This window comes from Microtus oregoni, unplaced genomic scaffold (assembly GCF_018167655.1).
Source record: "Microtus oregoni isolate MIOR12 unplaced genomic scaffold, Mior012 000003F_ref0000135, whole genome shotgun sequence".
In the NCBI taxonomy this organism is placed as follows: domain Eukaryota; kingdom Metazoa; phylum Chordata; class Mammalia; order Rodentia; family Cricetidae; genus Microtus; species Microtus oregoni.
The window spans coordinates 29,488,078-29,507,710 of NW_024543062.1; the positions used below are offsets into that span (position 1 = coordinate 29,488,078).

The 19,633-nt window shown below is 54.0% G+C and overlaps 1 protein-coding gene across 1 annotated transcript in view; it reads left to right on the forward strand.

Moving 5' to 3' along the window:
• The window catches only part of Rbm19 (RNA binding motif protein 19), a 94,242-nt gene that overhangs the window by 51,390 nt on the left and 23,219 nt on the right, over positions 1-19,633 (forward strand). The window contains exon 22 of the mRNA XM_041649132.1: positions 18,459-18,564. Coding sequence (XP_041505066.1) covers positions 18,459-18,564 — 106 coding nt within the window. The remainder of the gene's footprint in view (positions 1-18,458; positions 18,565-19,633) is intronic.

Here is a 19,633-nt window from a genome sequence, read left to right on the forward strand (position 1 = left end):
CCTTGCATTGAGGACCGTGGGGGCCGTGTTCCAGGCAGAGTGCTGTAAAAGATTTCATTCTTTTACAGCACTCGACCAGACGCCAGGGCTGTGTGTCGTCTTTTCCCTTCACCAAAACCCCATCTTCTCTCAGACTTCCCCGTGGGAGCCTAACCTCCCTCCCTCCGGGTTTCACCTGCTCCATTTGGGCCTGGTGCGGGCTCTCCCTTACTGTCAGTACTGCAGAGTTGAGCGCGGTGGTCTCAGAATGTGACGTTTAGCGGCATCCAGAGCCATTGGTGTTGTCGTGCCTGGGAAGGAGGTACTTGTACCCGTGCCAGAGTACTGTGTGCATCCTCCAGGGTGTGGGACACACGAGGCTGAGGTTGGTGGCGGGATTTGCTGGGGAATGGTAATGGATGACTAGTGGTGGGATTGACATGGAGGGACAACGGCTTGTCCTGTGTCTAGGGAGTATTCTGTATGAGTGGGTGCCCACCCAAGACTAGCCGGTAGTGTTGATAGTCATTGTGACAGACCAGCCCCACAGGTGCCCCCAGACCCTCTGGAGGAAACACCGCCTTTGAAAACGCTGTCTTTCAGTTATTTTCTCTCTACTGCTAGTCCAAGTTTGCCTCTGCTTTACAGATGGGAAGACAGGAGCACAATATAGCGGGGGTGGGGAGTGGGAGGGAGGGCAGTGGAAAGGAACTCTGCAAAGTTGTGACATGGAGAAGGAAGCCATTGTGCCTGGGAGGAACCTAAGTCTGTGAGGATAGTGATAAGCCTGTTTGAGGCCCTGAACGTTAGAGTCAGTCAGCAGCCATGGAGATGTGACCTAAAACCAGGCCATAACCATGAACTCTTATCTCAAAATAAATAAATACATAAAACCAAGAAGCCATCCGAGCAGCACAGGCCCATTGTCCCAGCCACTTGAAAGGCCGAGGCAGGGGGATCCCAAGCTCGAGGCCTGCCTGCATAGCCTAGGTGTCTGCCTCAGAATGTAAGACGCTGCGGCGTAGTTCAGCGTAGAGCACTCCTGTGAGGCTCCAGGTCTACCCTGGCACCCCTAAAAACAGTCAGGATTGAAAAGCCAGATTAGATATGGGCCAAAAAAATACAAAGTGTGGCTAAGCAGAATCAAATACTCTTTGATGGCTGTTGCATCTTAGGGATTGTGTTCTGTCATTAAACAGATGGGCCACACAATGTCGTTTCAAAGTCTTTTTAAACTGTTGGGTCTTTAAAATTAAGTTCAGTCTAGTAAGGTCACTTTCTGCCACGTGTTGGCTCCCTCCCTCCCTTCCTTCCTTCTTCCGTCTCCAGCTCTGTCCACCTCTGTACACCTTATAGATTGAGTCTTACCATAGCCCTCATCATGAACACCAGGGTGCTGACTCTCAGTCCCTCTGCATCGTACACATAGACTCACAGCATACATAAGCCCCAGGGTGCCGACTCAGGAACTCCCAGGCACAGCCAAGGGTAGCAGGGTTCATCCAGAGCAGAGACTGTCTGGCTTTTTCTGTGAAGGGAACATGGCGACAATAGTCACAGCTCAAAAGCACTGGGGACTGGGAGGGAAAGGGGTGTGGCTGTAGCCAGGAGTTTTGACTGGGGTGAAGGGACGGAAGCCGTACCTTCCTCCTGTGGCACACAGTGTTCTTGTGATGTTTTTCTTTTCAACCATTCCCCCCATGCAAACGCTGCTCTTTCTGAGGCTGTGTAGAGATGGGCAATAGGCCTGAGGCTGTCATTGTCCACCTTCACTATAGGTGACTTCTCTGGTCCCGTGTTTTTCTATCCGAACTTAGCCTTTCTCTGCCCCCGCTACTGTCACCTCAGAGCAATCACCCCAAAGGTGTCTGCTTCCTCCCATAGATGGGCCCCCATGTCCTCAGTTCTACATCAGTGCTTAACACGTTATAGAGGTGTATCTCGGGTGCCCAGAAATACTTGCTTTAGGATAAAAAGACAACAAAGAGAAGTTGGGTACCCTGAGGTCCTGCTGCCCTGTCTTTTTGGAATTAACCATTTGAGTCACTGGTGTGAAAGTCAGATCTCCTGAAGCCCTTTGGAAGTGCCCTGTCAGGTGTCTGCCCTTCGTCAAGGGCTGGGACGATCATTGACGAGAGAAAGCTCAAGAAAAGCATGCATTCCATCCCAGCCCCCAGTGCCAGATGGAGCACCTTACAGAGCCTGCCGGAGTCTGCCTGGCACAGAAGAAAGACCCAGCCGCAGCCTCAAGTATTACTTTTTTTTCTTTTCTTTTTTAATCTTTAAGGAGACTTGATTATAGGTGCCTGGGTCTGTCACTGTTACTGAAGATGGATTTGAGTTCTATGGGGGCAGGGTGGCATGCTTTTTTGTTGTTTTTGTTCAGAAATAGAGAAGTTACAAGAATACTGTAAAAATCCATGTTTGGACTGTTCTCTGTTCTTACATATGTATGCTGTTTTTTCGGAGGCTACTTGGGGGTGAACTTCATTGCTGATTCTCCCCCTAAGTTATTTAAGAGATCTTTCTTGTCAAAACAAGATGTCTTTAATGACCATAGTTTGTACAAACCAGGCCGCCCCCACACCACTGCTCTGTGCACCACCTGAATGTGTGAGGGAATCATATCCCGGCCCAGCAGAATGCACGTTCCCTCTCATCCTCAGCCTGGGGTTGGCTTTAGATCAGGAGGACAGCCTCCTCCCTTGTTCCTCAAAGCTCAGGTAGTTGTGACAGGCACCCAGACACTTGCTCTGTGGATGTCCCTCTGATGGAGACATCAGACAGGGCGAATCTAGGTTCAAATCCTGCTGCCTCTGGCAGCCTGGGCCAGTGCAGCGCTCGAAGGCCTGGGCCAATGCAGAGTCCCTGTTTTGTAAAGAGAGAGAGAGAGAGAGAGAGAGAGTGTGTGTGTGTGTGTGTGTGTGTGTGTGTGTGTGTTCGAAGGCTGGAAACAGGATCAGACTGCTTGGATACCAGCTCTGTCTCTGGCCAGTTTTGACCTTGGTTGCGTGGGTGTGTGCCCCAACTTCAGCTTCCTCCCTCAGGAATGAGCATCATGATGGACTGGAACCAGCATGACTCTGGGCAGCTCTGAGCATGTGGCAGGCTCTGTAGATGGAGTCTGGAGATGGAAGGCAGCCTGTGTGCAGGACCCCAGCCTGCAGGATGATGCTGCCCACACACAGGATGGGTGTTCCTCCTACCTCAGGCAAGCCTCTCTGGAGACAGCCTTGCAGACATAGCCAAAGGTGTGTCTCCCAGGAGATCCCAAATCCATTTAACAGCGAAGGTGACCATCACAGGGAAAGCAGGGCACAGCCAAAGGTTCCCGCAGACTGTCCCTTTAGGAAAAGACATTCCAGGCTGGATGGGAAGGAACGGACCCAGGGCGAGGAAGATGCAGGCTCCACAGTTTTTCTAATTCACCTGTTGTTTCCCTCCCACAAAAATGATGAGGAGGGCATCACACACACACCTCTCAGGGTCCTGGCGGAAAACCTCATTCTTCTTCCCCAAGCCGTGCACCTCCATGGGCTCTGGGAACTTAGATGAGTTTTTGGAGGTGGGCATGTGAAGCCACATGACCCCTGTCCTCCTCCCTCCTTCCCCACTACAGGAGCCAAAGCTCCGAGGCTAAATTACCACAGTGCGTATCATGGCAACTGTCCCCATCTCAGCTTCTGCCACTTGTCTCTGCAGTCACAGCTGCAAGAAACTTGCTGAAGAGAAGTCATTATTGTGGTGCGGGCAGGGTGGGGGCAGGACAAGAGCTCTGTATATGTGTGTAACAAGTTGGCCAGGTGGGTGGGGCCTTTACAGTCTATGGGATGCTCATATAGATCACCAAATGCTCACTGGTGCCTACAGGCTGAGTGACATTTGTAATGTTCGCAGCTGTTGTGGTTTTTTTTTTTGTTTGTTTGTTTGGTTTTTTTGAGCAAGGTGGAAGGAGAGGCCCAGTCTTTCTTGATCTTTACCTTTGTTTGTTTCTTGAGCACATGGTGGGGCTGTGGGGACCTCAGGAGACAGTGATACCCTACGGTCACAGAGCTGGCATGCAGGTGGGGCTGTGGGGACCTCGGGGGACAGTGAGACCCTACGGTCACAGAGCTGGCATGCAGGTGGGGAGCTAGATAGTAAATCAGGTGGCATCAAAAGCAGCCAGGGTGCGCAGGCTGATGAGGTGAAGCCTCCCTGAGAGTGAGTGGCCTTGCCTTATACTTGCAAAGACTAGGCCATCTGTCCTGAGATCTCTGCTGTGAGTACATTCATACTGCTTTTCAAATACAAAGAACTCCTCTCGGTTTTGGTGGTGGCGGGGATGGGCTTAGAGCTCAGAATGCCAGGCAAGCACTCTGCCTCTGAGTCACACCCCCAGCCCCTCAACTTTGGTTTTTTGTTTGTTTGTTTGTTTGTTTGTTTGGGGTTTTTTTTGCTTGTTGTTGTTCGTTGTTTGTATGGGTTTTTTGTCCTGCTTTCAGCTCTCCAGCACCTGGTTCTTTCCTTTTCACGTAGCACTATGACTTGATGGTCCACATGGAGAGTGTACCACTGTGCCTGCCTTCCATCTCTGTGTCTGTTGAGGATTAGGGGACCCCCTCCCCTTGCTTCTTGTCCCCATAGAGCAGAGCTGGGTTGGGGTCCACTGGGGACGATGCTGGGTTCAGCCCTCTCAGCAGTGTACCCGGAAACATTCTCATTAAGGCCCCTCAGGTGAATGTGGGAGGCAAGGTTGGGAGGCCTAATGAGGCTTGCTGCAAACCTCCTAATTACAGGTTGACTGGGTCTTCCCTGGCCTCTCGTCAGGCCTCCTAAGTACCTGATTAAGGAAAACAAATGACAGCAGGAAGGAGGAGACAGAGACACCAGGGCCTCTGGAGACCTGTCTGCGCCATGCCTCCGGGTGAAGCAGGGGTGCCAGGCCATCCACTAGAGGATCCAGAGTAAAGTCTTAGTGCTGTGTGGGTCACGTAATCCCTGTACCATGCACAGATTCTCTGGGGCTTACGGCAGCCATAGATGACACAGATTGCCAGTGTAATTGGAGTGTCCCTAGAAGGTCAGATTTGGTCTATGGACTGCAGCTTGCCGGCCCTCCCTGTATGAAAGAGCCAACCAGCATTTCCTTCTTTGCTGATCATTTAAAACGAATCGCTGTCTAGGCACCAAAAGACAGTAAAGCAGGGCTGCCTCTGCTCTGCCTTCCTGTGCCTCCAGAGGCTTCCACCCAGCCTCTGAGGTCCAGCCACAGGTGTGCAGGTCCAGTGAGGTCACTGGTAGGCTCCACACAGACACTCATCCTCAGTTTCACTCCAAACACAAGAAGAGAACCGAACCATGGGGGTCCTGTCGGGCTCATGCTTATACGTCATACTTGGTCACATGGTTCATCTGACCACCCTCAGGGATAGGAGGACTTGAGGCCCGGGAAGAACAGATCTGCTCCTTAGTGTACCATTGAGAGTGTGTGTGTGTGTGTTTGTGTGCGTGCGCGCATATTTGCTCATACTCACCTCAGTGGCAATGTGGATGTCAGAGGACCACCCTCGGGAGTCGATTCTCTTCTTCCACCGTGGGTTCCACTGTGTGACTGAACTTGTCAGGCTTGCACGGTAAGCACTTTTACCCCCTGAGCCAGCTCCCCAGCCCCAGCCTCCTTGCCCTGAGTTGGAGAGGTGCAGCAGGCGGGGGAAGGGTCTCTGTGGTTGAGGGCCCAGGTTCACTGTGTAGGTAGGTAGGGCAAGTGCCCCCTCCTTCCTTATGCTGCAAAAAGTGGTAATCTCTACTCGTTACCTCAGTACCTGTCACTGGTTCCGAGAACATAGGCTTTGAGATTGTGTTGTGTTGTTTTGTTTGAGATGGTCTCGCTAAGTATCCTGGGTTTGCCTCCAACTCAGCAACCCTGCCTCAGCCTCCCACATGCGAGCATTGTAGGCGTGGGCTGCCATTCCCAGCTAGGGAGAGCCCTTGTTCAACCATTCGTTCATTTCTTCATCCTCTTCTTCTTCAGCACCATCTGTTCAGTATGGGCCAACACACATCAGATAGATTAGTGCCTTTCATAGTTAACATAGACTGGAGACTAGAGCAGGGTGGGGTGGGGAAGCTCTGTGTAGAGGCAGCCTGCCCTCCACCTGGGCCCCCACCCCAACCTCTCCTAGTTTCCCAGACCCAGAGCCTGGAATGAAAACTGAGCCCCCAACACCACATCTGGTCCAGACAGAACTTCTGTTTCACGGGGGCTGCAATCCAGCCAGGGAAACCGAGTCTGGTTTTAATTATCTTCCGTCCTGTCCCCTGGGGGTGGGAAAGCATTGATTACATCCCCCTGGCAACACCCTCACTTCCACCCCAAGGCCCATGTCACCACAGACCTGCCAGCAGGATCTGGTCCCCAGCTGTGCCACCCTGCTCCTGTGCCCCTGCCACCTCTCTGAAGAGTCCTGCTAGCAGTGATGGCCAAAGGATTCTCCCCTTTCTCCGCTGATCCCCCTGAGTTTTCCCACACTTAAATCCTATCTGGCCCTAGTTGAATTTTTTTTTTTTTTAATCTTTGCCTCTAGTTCCTTGGACCCGCCTGCTGGAAGACAGCCCTCTGGTCCTGTCTTTGTCCCAGTTCCTTGGTTCTCCAGGACTGATGGACCATGCCGCTGCCCCCACCTTTTCCCCTATGGGATTGAGTGGAGTCCTGTGTTGGTTTGCTTGGCCCCAAACAAATGGTGCAGCTCACAGATTCATCTCCCAGGCTCCCTTTCTCTCAGAACTCACTGGCCATCGTGTTCACAGTTGTTTATTATTGTTTTCTTTCCCAGACTTTTAAAAATAACAGTTGTCCCAGGCTGGGCGCGTTGCCCTCCCCAGTGTGCTGGCGGGCACAGTGGCATGAATCACTGCTGCTCCCCCGCCCGCCATCTCCCTCACCCCTGGGAAGCCTCTAAGGCCCTCTTCCGAGCTTGCTCTCCAGACTTTGAAAGGCATCTCCTCCCCGACCTTGGGCTTAGCTGTCTCAAATGCTGAAGCAGCACACTCAGGCTGTATGTACCCTGTTGTTCTGGAAGGGTGACCACCTCCCAACTGTCAACCTGGCATCCCCAGGACTTCCTATCAAGAATTCCTTACCACCCTAAGCTGGGCTGGGTGGAGTTTTGGAAGCCTTCTAGTATTTGGGGGAGGGGAGTTCAGAGGCCTTCTGGTGCCCTGGGGGTGAGGTCTCTGGAGCATTTCCCCAAGGTCAGTTGTCAGACAGAAGAAACCGCTGGACAGCCAGAGCTCTTCAGACTGTCCGCCAGAGCCATTCACTCCACTGCCTCTTCCACTGCCTCCTTTGTTTGCCTGCTGGCTTCCCAGGGCCTAGTGGCCCCAGCGAGACATTCAGGAGCCATTCAAGAGCAGAATGTTGCAACTATATCTAGAGTTGGGAAGGCAGGGCTTGGTGAGGCGAAGTAGGAAGTCAGCAGAGACTTCAAAGCACACCCCAGGCAACAGCACCATGGCTGCCCCAGAGGGTTGCTCTGGCCCTAAAGGGAGGGGCTAACTCCCCTGTTATGGACCTGGTCATGATTGAGGGAGGAGGAAAATGGCAGCAAACCAGAGAAGTAGGGAAGCCAAGCATATGTGAATGGGTGGCTTTCTCCAGAAGGTGCCATATGCCACTGGCACCATCTAGGCATCAGCAGGGAGGCCCAGCATAGATGAAGAAGGGAGGCTTCCTCTCGTGCGAGAGCATGGAGGAAGAGAACTGGTCTGGGTGGCAAACAGATGCCAGCCCCTGCAGAGGCTCCTGGAAGGAAGCCACCTGGGGGTAGCCCACCCTGTGTTCTGCTCCCTTGGCTGCCTGTCAGCCAGGGTTAAAGGTCCTGTGTTTGCTCAGAAAGTCCTCAGTTGGATGGGAAGCGGTCTGGCTCAGGGTTCCAGGGGCCAGCACTCCTGCTGGACAGCAGGCACACCCAGCCCAGCTTAGCCTCAAGCCTCTCGGGGAGGAGAGGTTTCCTCTGAAGTGTCTGGCACCCTCAGGGATTCTGAAAATCTCAGCCTTTGGGAGAGACTGCCCTTTCCTGCACGTCCCTGGAACCTCCAGGTTGTCCAGAGCAGGTGCACCACCGCTCCTGTGCCTCAGAGCCTCTTGCTGCCATGTTTTTCTAGTGTTTTAATAAAGTTTTATCAGCAGTCACCCATGTCTGTACACTTAAGTCCTGGCTGCTTTCCAGGTACAAGGAGAGCTGAGTAGTCACAACGCCGAAGCCAGTTACGATCTGACCTTTATAGAAAATGTGTGAGTGCCCCGCTGTAACGGTGACTGCCACCTGTCACTTCCTAAAGCGTTTGGAATCTGCCTGCACCCTTGTCTGCCACTCTGGGAGAAGGAAGGAGGGGAGGAAGGGTCTGACTAGGCATCCGTCCTTCCTTCTGAATCCCTGGGTTCTCACAGTGACAGCCAGTGACTGCCCTTCCCTCTTGATCTCATCAGCAATCATGGTGAAGAGGCTCTGCTTCCCTGCACACACCGGGGCTCCTACCGCTACAAGAGTTTGTTTCCTAGAGACAGTGTCAGGAGGCCATAGAGGCCTTTCTGAATCTTTGGGGTACATCACTTTGTACCCCAGCAGAGAAGGCAGCATCAGGTAGCCACACACCTCTTCCATGCCCCATCTCCTTCCTCACTGTCGAGTGTTGGCTGATGGAGGTGACCTGGCTTTCACCCTCAGTGGGGCATCTTCCACCTGCCCAGGAAGACCTGCCTCCCTCCTTTTTCCTTCCCATCCTCCTGGCCACCATCCTTGGTCAGGATCCAGATGGCTGGAAGACTCTTTGCCCTTAAGACATTAGCATAGGCAGTGACTAGTTCCAGAGAATAATGTAGGGCCTGTGAGAAGCAGCTGCACATGGTGTGGTTGGTGGCGTGCAACCATCATTATGTTTTGAGCGTCAGAGTGGATCCTCAAAATGCCTGACTGAGAGGGCCTGGCAGAGCGGTTTGTGTGTGAGAGGGATGGGGCAGAAAGCAGGGAACTGATGGAAGCTCGGGCACTCAGGTGGAATGGCCAACCAAAGACCACTGTGACCTGGTCCAAGCAAATGCGAATAGGTAGAACCATGTCTTAATTGGGTATGGCTAGGTGCCAGCAGGTGTGGTGGCTACACTCAAGCTGTAGGGAGCCCATCTGAGCAGCTGTGGGCCAGTGGCAGGATTATCTTCCTGCACAGTGCTCTGAGTTCGCCTCGTGGGTCCCAGCCCCTGCTCGCCCCATCTTCCCTTCTTCCCACTTCCCATCGTGGCTTGCAGGGAAGCCTGGAGACCCCACTCCTAATGAAGACCCTGGGACAGCTCAGTGAGAGCTGGAGATTGTGAACTCGGCAGTGGTGTAGCCTGGGCCGGCATTCGTCCTCGGTCATTGTGAAAGAGCGGGATGAGAGATGGCAGAGCAGCATAGAGCAGGTCCTACAGCCATGCGCACATCCAGCACGCCCGAACCTCTGAGGTGTCCTCAAGTCGGGGTAGAAATAACAGCGGGGGAAAAAAAGACCAAAAACAAAAACAAGCCTTTGCTGGTTTCAGCCAATAAGAAAGACCAGGATTTTTTCCCTCTCTCTTGCTGTCTCTTTAAACGTCTGTCCTCCCTTTCTGTCCCTTCCTGTCTTGAGGATAATGACAACAGAGGGTGTTGAACTGGCTCTAGGCATCCACCTCTGGCCGCTGCATGCTTGTAACGATTTCATTAACCTAAATTATTCACTTTATTTTCTCGTAATGGGATTAGCTGTTCTCCAGGCAGTTGAAGACCAGAGGGGAGAGGGCCGGTGTGCTCCATTGCTGCACCGGGTGGAGGGCAGGCCTGACTGAGTGCCCACCCTGGGCCAGAGGGGGCTCTTCTCTCCATCCCTGCTCTCAATGGGCTCATCTGGCCCAGGGCCACTTCACGGTGACACTTGTGCATTGGTGAGATACATGCCAAGATGGAGCTCTGCCTGTTTCAGGGTGTGAGGAGTGACTCAACTCTGTTGGACACACATGGTCCCCAGGGAGGCCTCACTTGCTTGGTGCCAGCACCGATGTAGATGGCCATAACCCTCAGTTTCTGACATGGTCATGGATTCTACAGCCCTGTTAGGTGCCTCAGACATATGATGGCGGGTACAGGGCTGGGACTTGATTCCAGATCTCCCCCTGAGGTGTAGGTGCTTCTCATGTCAGAACTGGACCCTCTGCAGAGTGACCCACTGTGTAGTCCCTGGAGGTTCAGAGCCGTCACCTGGATCTCAGGACCATCAGTGCCTAAGCTGCTGGAGAGAGGCCCTCTCCCATCCGCCACAGCACCCCGTGTCTGCGGCTCCTGTGTCCCGAGAGATGCCAGTGGTATTTTGCCCAGAGGTACCAGGGATTGGAACCCAAGGTCTCACACGTGCTACTCAGGTGCTCAGATGCTATGTGCCCAACCTTCTTACTGCTTCTCACGCATGGTCTCACCATGTCATGCTAGCTGGCTTTAAACTCACTCAGTAGCCCAGGCTAGCCTGGAACTTGGAGTTCTCCTCCTGCTTAGCTTCCTGAGTATCTGGGATTGCAGGGGTGTGCTAACACATCCCATGAGTTTATTCATTTGCACAAAAGGAAAAAAAAATGGACTTGGTGGCCAGCTGAGTTTGGGAAGCACTGCATCCGTTCACCCTCCAGACATACTCTTTGTGTCCCTGTGTTAAAGGCACTGGCAAGGCCTACAGCAGAGACAATGACCACACTACACTCTAATACTGACTCAGACCCTTGGGATAGCTTTGAACCGCAATGGTTTCAAAGGGCACTGCCACGCTTTTAACCCCCTCTTTCTCTGGCATGTGCACAGCAAGTGAGTCGTGCAGGGCCTCCGCTGAGCCCTGCCTCATCACCTGGCAGCCTTGTGTGTTTGGGCAGATCCATTAGATGGCTTAGAAGGCCCTCGTGTGGCAGTACCTAGGGTGTGCTCTGTGTCCTCTGTGGCCCCAAACATACCTGGTATAGTCAGAGGAGAGTTCGTTTCTAGGGTTACAGCCCTTTATGTGTCTCTAGTTTGTTTGCACGTGCACACACCTCTGAGTATGCATGGCAGGCAGAGGTTAGCCTCCAGAGTCTCCCTCAGTTGATTTCCACCTTATTTTTTTTTAATGATTTATTTATTCAGTATGCATGGTGTTCTGCCTGCGTGTGTGCCTATACGCCAGAAGAGGGCACTAGATCTCGTTTTAGATAGTTGTGAGCCACCATGTGGTTGCTGGGATTTGAACTCATGATCTTTGGGAGAGCAGCCAGTGCTCTTAACCTCTGAGCCATCTCTCTAGTTTTCCACCTTATATTTTGAGACTCGGCCTCTCACTTTCCCATGAGGCTCACCAACGGGGCTGGTCAGCAAGTCCAGGGACCTGCTGGGAGGGATGCCTCTGGGCCAGCTTTTCTTTGGGTTCTGGGATCCAAACTCAGGTCCTCTTCACCCAGGAGAGCCAAGACCGCAGACCACAAACTTATTGATGGTGCATGGCAGGGGTCAAAGCAGAGCTCAGCCTGCTCAGAGGGCACAGGGAGGTGTGGCCAGGTGCAGCCGAGGCCCACGGGACCCAAGCCCAAGGGCTCCATCGGATCACCTCAGAATGACACAGCTCTGGAGCCTGAAGCGTTGTGAGGGCAACTTACTGCGTGGATCTGCAGCTGAGGGTAGACCCTGTGTGTCCGTGATTCCCATGGAACATGGAGTCCCCGAGAATCTCTTGTATAGACATGGACTCCTGTAAGGCAGTGAAGGCCCAGACTCGGGTGATGGGAAGGGTGGGAGACAGTCTTCAGGAAATGGGCCGGCCCTGCAGGAGTCTTTGAACCGAATCAGATCAGATCTCAGACTTGGAGACGGTGCTGATGCTGACGTATCTAGCGATGCTCTGTTAATGGCTTTTTGGCTTTGCTGACGTCATTTAAATCTCTTGGACTCTGACACCGACTTCCTTTTCTAGAAGGGAAGTATGACCAGTCTGTAGACCAAGTATCCACCTGGAGGCCAGGGCTGGACGAAGTGGACCCTGCCTTCCCTGGAGGAACAGTAGCCTTGGACATGTGCAAGCTCCCATGCATTTGGCAACTTGGTGGCAACCCACATGGCTAGTTCAGAAAGATGGTGAGGGTCATGCCTCTGACAGTCTCAGGGAATGTGGGGGCTGCTCGCTCAGTGACCTGGTGGGTGCGGCGAACTTCTCGACCAGTGAAAAAGAACCACCACCACACGAGGATTCTTCTCAGATCACGCTTTAATGGAGTGCCCTTGGTTGAGGGAGAGCAGGAAGCAAGGGGCAGGAAACGAGGGGCCCCGAGAGCACTAAGGCAGCTGCTTATATAGGGAATTGGCACACGGGTCGCCCTGTGATTGGCTGCCACCAGACTGCATCGGGATAGGCCCAAGAACCCTTATCCACCGCGCATGCGGAAGCGGGGGGGGGGGGGGGGGGGGGGGGGGGGGGCATGCAGCTCCCAAAGGCTTAGCCAAATATGGAGTTGTTTATTTCCAACAAGACAGGATGTCGGCGCCATCTTGTAATGGCGATCCTGTCTGGCTCCCTACAGGTGGGGATGGACCTTTGGCCGTCGACTGCTCCTCACTCCAGCCTCTTAGTGAATGTGTCCCACCTGCCATCTGCCTGTCCTGGGAGTCATGAATTTAGGCATGGCCAACCTCACACCCCTTCCGCCCATCAACACAGCCAGGCAGTGACTCACCCACAGCCACCCCTGGAGGTGCAGTCGGGCCAAGGGCCACCTCCCAGTGTCCCCTCCGTGGAGCTGCTCAGGAGAGACCCTGAGCTCCACCTGGAACTCAGCCCCAGCTTAGATTTAGAGACTCCGTTTAACCACTCAGCCCTGGATCTCTCATCTAGAAAATACAGAGGCCGCACCTGCCTGGCAAGGGCCCTGTGAAAGGCTATTGAGAGACGCTAAATGCTGCCCTCCGCTCCTCTCGCTTGCTTAGAAACCAGGCCATTTTTCAGCCTTCAAGAGACAAAAATGAAAGGGAGTGTTGGCTGATGGTGACTGGGTAACCTTTTTACATTGGCTCTCACCAGGCCGAAGCGCCGGGTAATTGGAAGGGCTCAGGGTAAAAGGCACCCTTTAAAGAGCCAGCGCGAGGACAAAGAGGGAGAGATTCCATTAATCAGCCCTGCGCCATGGCTTCTGCATTCGCATGCGCTTACTTGCTTGTCCACGCTTGCATGTTCGTGGTTCTGTGGGAAGGGACGGATCCCACTGAGGTGTCACGCCCAGCCCACGTCACCTTTGGAGGGACCGCCTCTTCTCTTTCCCACTAACTGGGAAATAACTGAGAAGGTCATTGTCTGGGGACAATTCCAGAGCGAGTGTGGGACAGGCCCATCTCTCCTGCTGTGACTTTGTTGCTAGATTCAGAGAGGAGAGGTGAGGCCTTTGTAGTGACTCTTGGGTCACCTAACATCCAGGGCGTCATCCTAAGTCTGGCTGTTCTGCCTGCACGGGTGACTGCCTAAGTGGGAGTGGGTGGGGCTGTACTGACACTTAGAACTTGCAGTGTTGACTCAGCAGCTAGAGAGAGGCGGGGGGTGTTCCTCCGTGTTGGGCATCGCTCCATGGACTCAGCTAAGTGACATGACCCTGCCATGTCAGAGTGTGCCTTCTTTTTCTAGCTAAGGAGAGGGAGGGAGATCGGCTGTTCAGATGGTGACAGTCTTCATAGTGGCCAGCAGGGTAGAGGGAGCATTAATGGCAGGAGCAAAATTTGAACTGAGAAGATAGTAGAGAGGTTAGGGTAGATGAGGAGACATCCAGGTCAGGGTTCTTAAGTGATGGGATCGACTGGTACAAAGGCCCTGGGGTTGGGGCCGACTCCAGGGAAAACCCCTGTAGGTCCTTAACAGGCGAGAAGGGGCAGGGAATGAGCTGATTGGACCACAAGGAAGGTGAAGGCGAAGGTCCTGCAGCATTGAGGCCATGGGTCTGGCACAAAGACGTGACTTCCAGGGCAATGTGGCCCCCAGATCTGCTGTGGGCTGTGCATAGCTTTAAGCTGATTTACAAGGCTAGAGATCAGACAAGGAAGCCTGGACAAACCACCCCGGAGTCTTAGGTTATGTGCGTCCCAGCAAAAGTGGGCTGTCTGGATGCTCCCCCTGGGTTCAGCCATGGACATTGTTAGCCAAGCCGCAGGCTTGGGGACCAGATGCCCGTCGTGACCCAGCTCTGTTCCTGGTCACCTCTGTCTGTAAAGCAGAAATGACGATGCTTTTCTCTCCAGGGCCCTGTGAGTCCACAGCCCAGGCTGCCCCCCACACTGTAAAACACAGGGGACTGAACGTACTGGTCACCACTTGCTGTGCCGCACATGTGTAATGTGGTAGTTAGCGCTGGGGACATATTGAAGGACTTCATGGCAAGAGGACACCTGCAGTTTAGCCCGTCACAAAGCTGCCCTTCATCTTGCCCATACCGCAGTACTGCTCTCTGGGTCCCTTGGGTGGCAGCAGACTCTTCCTCAACAATGCCTTGAGTTCAGGTGGGGGAAGGACCTGCCAGCGAATTTCCCATGTGACTCCACACTCAGCCGGAGAGTCAGAGCTCCAGGCAGCATGAGGACTTGGATCCCAGAGACAGTTGGGATTAGGGTGTGCCCCAACCACCCCTTTGTGGGCAGGCAGCATGCACACGGTGAGGCCCACTTCCCAGCCTGCCCACCTTGCCCAGGGCCAGGTTCTAGAGCAGCTGTGTCGTTCAACCCGGCATCTGCTCAGGGTGTTCTCCTTCCCTTCCCTTGCTGTTCCTTCCCCTGAGCCCATCTTCTTGGCCAGGACTATGTAGGTTGAGTCTGGGGGAAGGGGATGTGGCCTGTATGGAGGAGACCTGCCGGGAGGGGACACATGCCTTGACCTGTGTATGCAAACATGCCTTGCATACCTAGCCAGATATAAGTGGCCCGTAGGTGCCTCCTTCCACCTCATACACCTGAAGAAACCAGAACCACCTACCCACAGCAAACTCAAGTTGTCATTGAAAACCCACAGACCCGCCACCAATCATGGTGGTGACGGCATGGTGGAGGGGGTGGGGCCGCAGTGCAGGAGTAATTGGTGAACCCAGGGTGATTGAAATAATTGGAAAAGTGAGGTGTGAGTTTGTTGGGGAAGTGTGAGCGTGTGGGGGAGGGAAGGAGGGCTGTGTTTAAAAGCCCGCTCTGGCCTCTTTATTCACAGCTTCTGATACAGTAATTGCTATTTTGTGGTTTCTATTATCTACACAGTGGGGAGCGTGCGCAGCTCGGTCCCCCAGCGTGCTGGGCTGGGGATGAATCCCTGGGTGCTGCAGTTTTCCTTGCTCCCTCCCTGGCCCCTGGTGGCCCTGCCCAGCCTCTCCCCACTGACCATGGCCTTGGCTCCCAGGAGACAGAGTTCATGCGGAACTCCCTTCAAAGGCCTCTTTTAAAAACTGGCCTCACAGACCTGGCCAGCAGATAAGAACCTTCGTAATGGCCGGCATTCGTGTGTCGCTTATCTCCTTGAACGAAAGGTACTTCATTGGTTTTTCCTCCCCCATCCTTCTCTTTTCTCTTTAATTCTCTTCAGCTGTCTCTCAGCAGTCCTTGGTGCTGGCCTCCCGCGATTCCACATCACACAGGCGCCCAGAGCCAGTCTCTTGCCAGCCCTGTCCCTGAGCACCAAGGGCAGGAGCTCACTTCTGCCCTCTGCCTCTTGCTTCTCTGTGAGTTTGAACCCCAGCATTGTTACATCTGGGAGTGGCAGGCCTCCGAGACCTGGCAGGTAGCCAGTAGGCCCTCCTTTATAGCAGCAGTGACAGTGCCCTGAAGCCTGCACTGTACATTTCTGAGAATGTCCGCAGATAACTGGAAGTTCTTCGGACGATCTAACCCTGACTCTCCAGTGCCTCCTCGGCCTGGTTCTCTTGCCCTGTTCTTAGAAGCCACTTTTCATGGGAGCCGTTCCCTTGATGCTCCTGGGATTGGTCTCTGGGCACCTGTTTCCTTGGCCATTTAGTTGGCAGTCTAGAAGCCCACGCCAGGGTTCTGGACTTCCCCAAAGGCAAGCCCCCAGCTCCCGTCCTCCACACCCCAGCTCCACAGTGACTCCGAATTGTCACGGCTCCCTCAGCACACTCTCAGATGCACGTCCTCAGCCCACAGCAGCTCGGCCCCTTCCGCCTCCTCACCACTTCTTTCTCCACCTTTTAATTATTTTCCTCGCTTCCTCCGGCCCCTCAGCTGCTTACCATGCACCGAGCATCCACGGCTCACAGCACGTTGCAGAGGGGAGGAATTAACCTCAGCAGCACCCCTCCTCTGTCTCCCTTCCCCATCCCCCTGACGTAGAGCCAGACAGACAGAAAGGAGGTACGCATGGTTCTCCTTCCCTTCCCCCATGATCCGGGGTGGATCTCTAGGACCCTGGATTCTGTGCAGGCCAGCCACCACCACACAAGACATGCATGTGTGCACACACACACACACACGTCACCTCACCCTAGACTTGGTCCTGCCTCACCCTAGACTTGGTCCTGTTTGGGAAAGAAAGAAGCCCCATTTCTGGAAGTGGCTGGTACCTATGGGGGACAGAACAGGCTTGAACTATCCCATGGCAGAGCAAGGGCACTCACCCCTGCTGTTTTTCACCAAGAACCAGGCTGCTTCTCCAGGACTCTGCTGGGTTGTAAAATAGGGCAGAAAAACTTGAAGTGATGAACTTCATAGCTCCTTTCTCAGTTACCCCCACCTCTTTGGGCCGTCTCCTGTTGGTTCATTCTAGCAGCCCCCATGCAGAACAGCACTGGGCATCAGGCTGCAGCATAGACACAAGCAAGATCAGTGTGGCTTCTTTCACCGTTGAAGTAACACAGCCCTCCTTTCCCATGTTGGGACGCAGTGGGTGGTGGCTTTGTGAAGGTGGCTAATAGGTGTGCTGGCAATACGGTGGGTCTGGAGAGCCAGATGTTGGCATTCTCCACGCTGTCAGAGACAGCTGGCCTAGTTGCCCCACACCTTCTAGCCTTCTTACCTTGGGTGTAAAGCCCTTGGACCTGGGCCCTCAATGTCCCCACAGGTGACATTACCTGCAGCAGTGACCAATGAGCTATTTCTTGCAGACCAGCCTGGGAGCAAGGCTGTGTGCATCCCTGCTATCCCTATCCCAGGCACGTCACAGGCTCATTGGAACTGGGTAGAGGGACCAAAGGCCATGTCATGGGATGTGCAGGCCTTTAGGTGGCAGAATAAAGCAGGGTTTGCCGGCTCCGTGCCTCTGTCAGCTCTCCAGGCTTCTCATCTGAGTTGCTCAGACTCCGGACCCCCTCCAAATCAGCTAAGAGCTCCCTCTCAGCAAAGGATCTGGCCAGGCTCCCCTCTGCTTCCTTCCCATCCCGGGGAGGCTGGCCTTGTCACCAGCTTCATTCCCAGTGGCCTGCACAGGAGCGGGGTGGGGGGGGGTGCCGGGGAGAGCTGGACGTGCTGATTCATTTTGAGGCTTCATAATGCTGCTTTTACACACCGTCCTGCCTTCAGAAATGGGGCCAGCAGATGCCTGCTCATGCTGTAAGGGCTGTGGGTTAACGCCTCAGATTTAACTTATATCATTTTGCGAGTGCTTATGGCCTGCGCTGTGTGGTTTACCCAAACGGTCCTTGGCCTGGAGCATCCCAGACCGTGGTGTGTGGATGTGTGGACCCAACAGCCACCAGAGAGTGTAGATTTTTCAAATAAAAATAACACCTCTCTTCAGATGCCGAGTGCATTAAATATTTATCAGTGGCAGTGTGCTTATATCTATTAGATAAATGGACATTACAAAGGAATGGGGTTGGGCATGTGGCCAGGAGACCCATTCCTTTTGTCCTAGAGTCTTTCAAAGGTTAGCTTGGTGGAGAGGAGGGGCGACCCCAAGGGTGATCCAGGCCACAGTTCCCCGATCAGTCTCCTGCAGAATGCTGCTTGACTGTCTTTAGCGGTATCAGAAGGGAAGCTTGTGGAGGGCACGGGGCTAGAAGGAGCCTTGTGTCTTCTGAGTGCTGAGCCCTCGAGCTGGCAGAGAGGACTCCATGGTGTATGTTGAGACTGCCTGGGAAAGGTGGGGGAACACACCAACATCCCAAGCCCGGACTCTCAAACACAAGCAATCCCTTGCCATGACTGGGGCCTTCCTGGCCTGGCACAGTGTGTACAAGACTCGTCCCACGGGGAAAGGACAGGTGTCCAGGTGTCCCCCAGGTGGCAGGAGAGGCACCAAAATTTTTCCATCAGTACCTCCAGCCCGATGATGCCCTCCCTCCTCCACTTGGTGGCCAGCAGGAAGAAGGAAGCCACGCCTGCTGGGGAAGTGGGAAGCCACATGAATGTGCCTGGGCGGTGGGTGTCCCTGAAACCAGCAGTCTCCCGTAACCTGCCTCCCTCACAGGCCTCAGCCCCTAATCTGCGATGTCGGCCTTTTGTCTCTAGCACCTTTGGGGAGCTGAAGACAGTGCGCCTGCCAAAGAAGATGACAGGGACGGGAGCACACCGGGGCTTCGGCTTTGTGGACTTCGTCACCAAGCAGGATGCAAAGGTGAGTGCGGACCCCCACTCCCTCATGCCCGGGCGCCTCTCCCTCCTGCCATGGGCTCTGACGCTGCTAATTTACCACTGTCCTTGGAGGAAGAGAACTGGGCATGGGGTTTGGAAGGCCAGGCAGCATGTGTTGGCCTGTATATATATGTGCCCATCATACATGTGCAGGAGCCTGGGTTGACCTGTTTCTCAGGCCGCTCTATGGCAGGGAAAAGACCCTGGGGCTGAGCGTTGTAGACAGCAGTTAAACACTTTAGGCAGAAAACAGTGCCTGGGCTGGGACCCGGCTCCCTCCTCTTCCCTCCACTTGTGGCCAGTTCCATTCTGTGCTGGTGACACCAAGGGGCCACTCCTGCAGCACACATGCACCTATGCAGATATTTCTTTGTGCAGAGGGCAGAGCAGCCTTGGGGGCTGTGGATACTTTTGCTTATTTGTTATACATGTGTTTGGTACGGGTGCGTGAGTGTGTGCATGCACGTGTGGATGTGGAGATAAGAGGGCGGCTTGCAGGAATTGGCTCTCTCCTACCCATAGGTACTGGAGGTTGAACTCAGGTTATTAAGCAAGTACCCTTACTCACTTAGCTATTTTGTCATACCCCTGTGACCACCACCACCCAGGACCTGGAAGCACAGCAGCTGCTCTGCCTTCAGGCCCAAGATAACAGCCAGGCCGTCATCCCGCCAGTGTCTAGGGACTGTTCTTACCAGCCTCAAGATCCAGAAGGCTAGGTTGTACAGGTCAGGGCTTCTGGGCCATCCTGTACCCCACACCGAGCACCTGCCTGTACACCCTTGACCCTCCATTGCCCCAGCTTTCCTCCCTGGGAACCAGATCATCCAGGACAATTCCCAAGGGGCAGCCTGCTGAAGAGCAGAGTGACTCTGAGAGCCAACTGTGGAGTTGCAAGGGGCCCCATGGGCAGCATGGCACAGAAGGGACAGCTTAGGATATCAGCACTGCCTGGTCAGCCTGGGCATCCCATGGGCACAGGGTGCCAGACCCCACTTTAGGTGCCTGCCACACCACCTAGACATTTGTCCTCTCTCCTTAGCTGGCAGCCC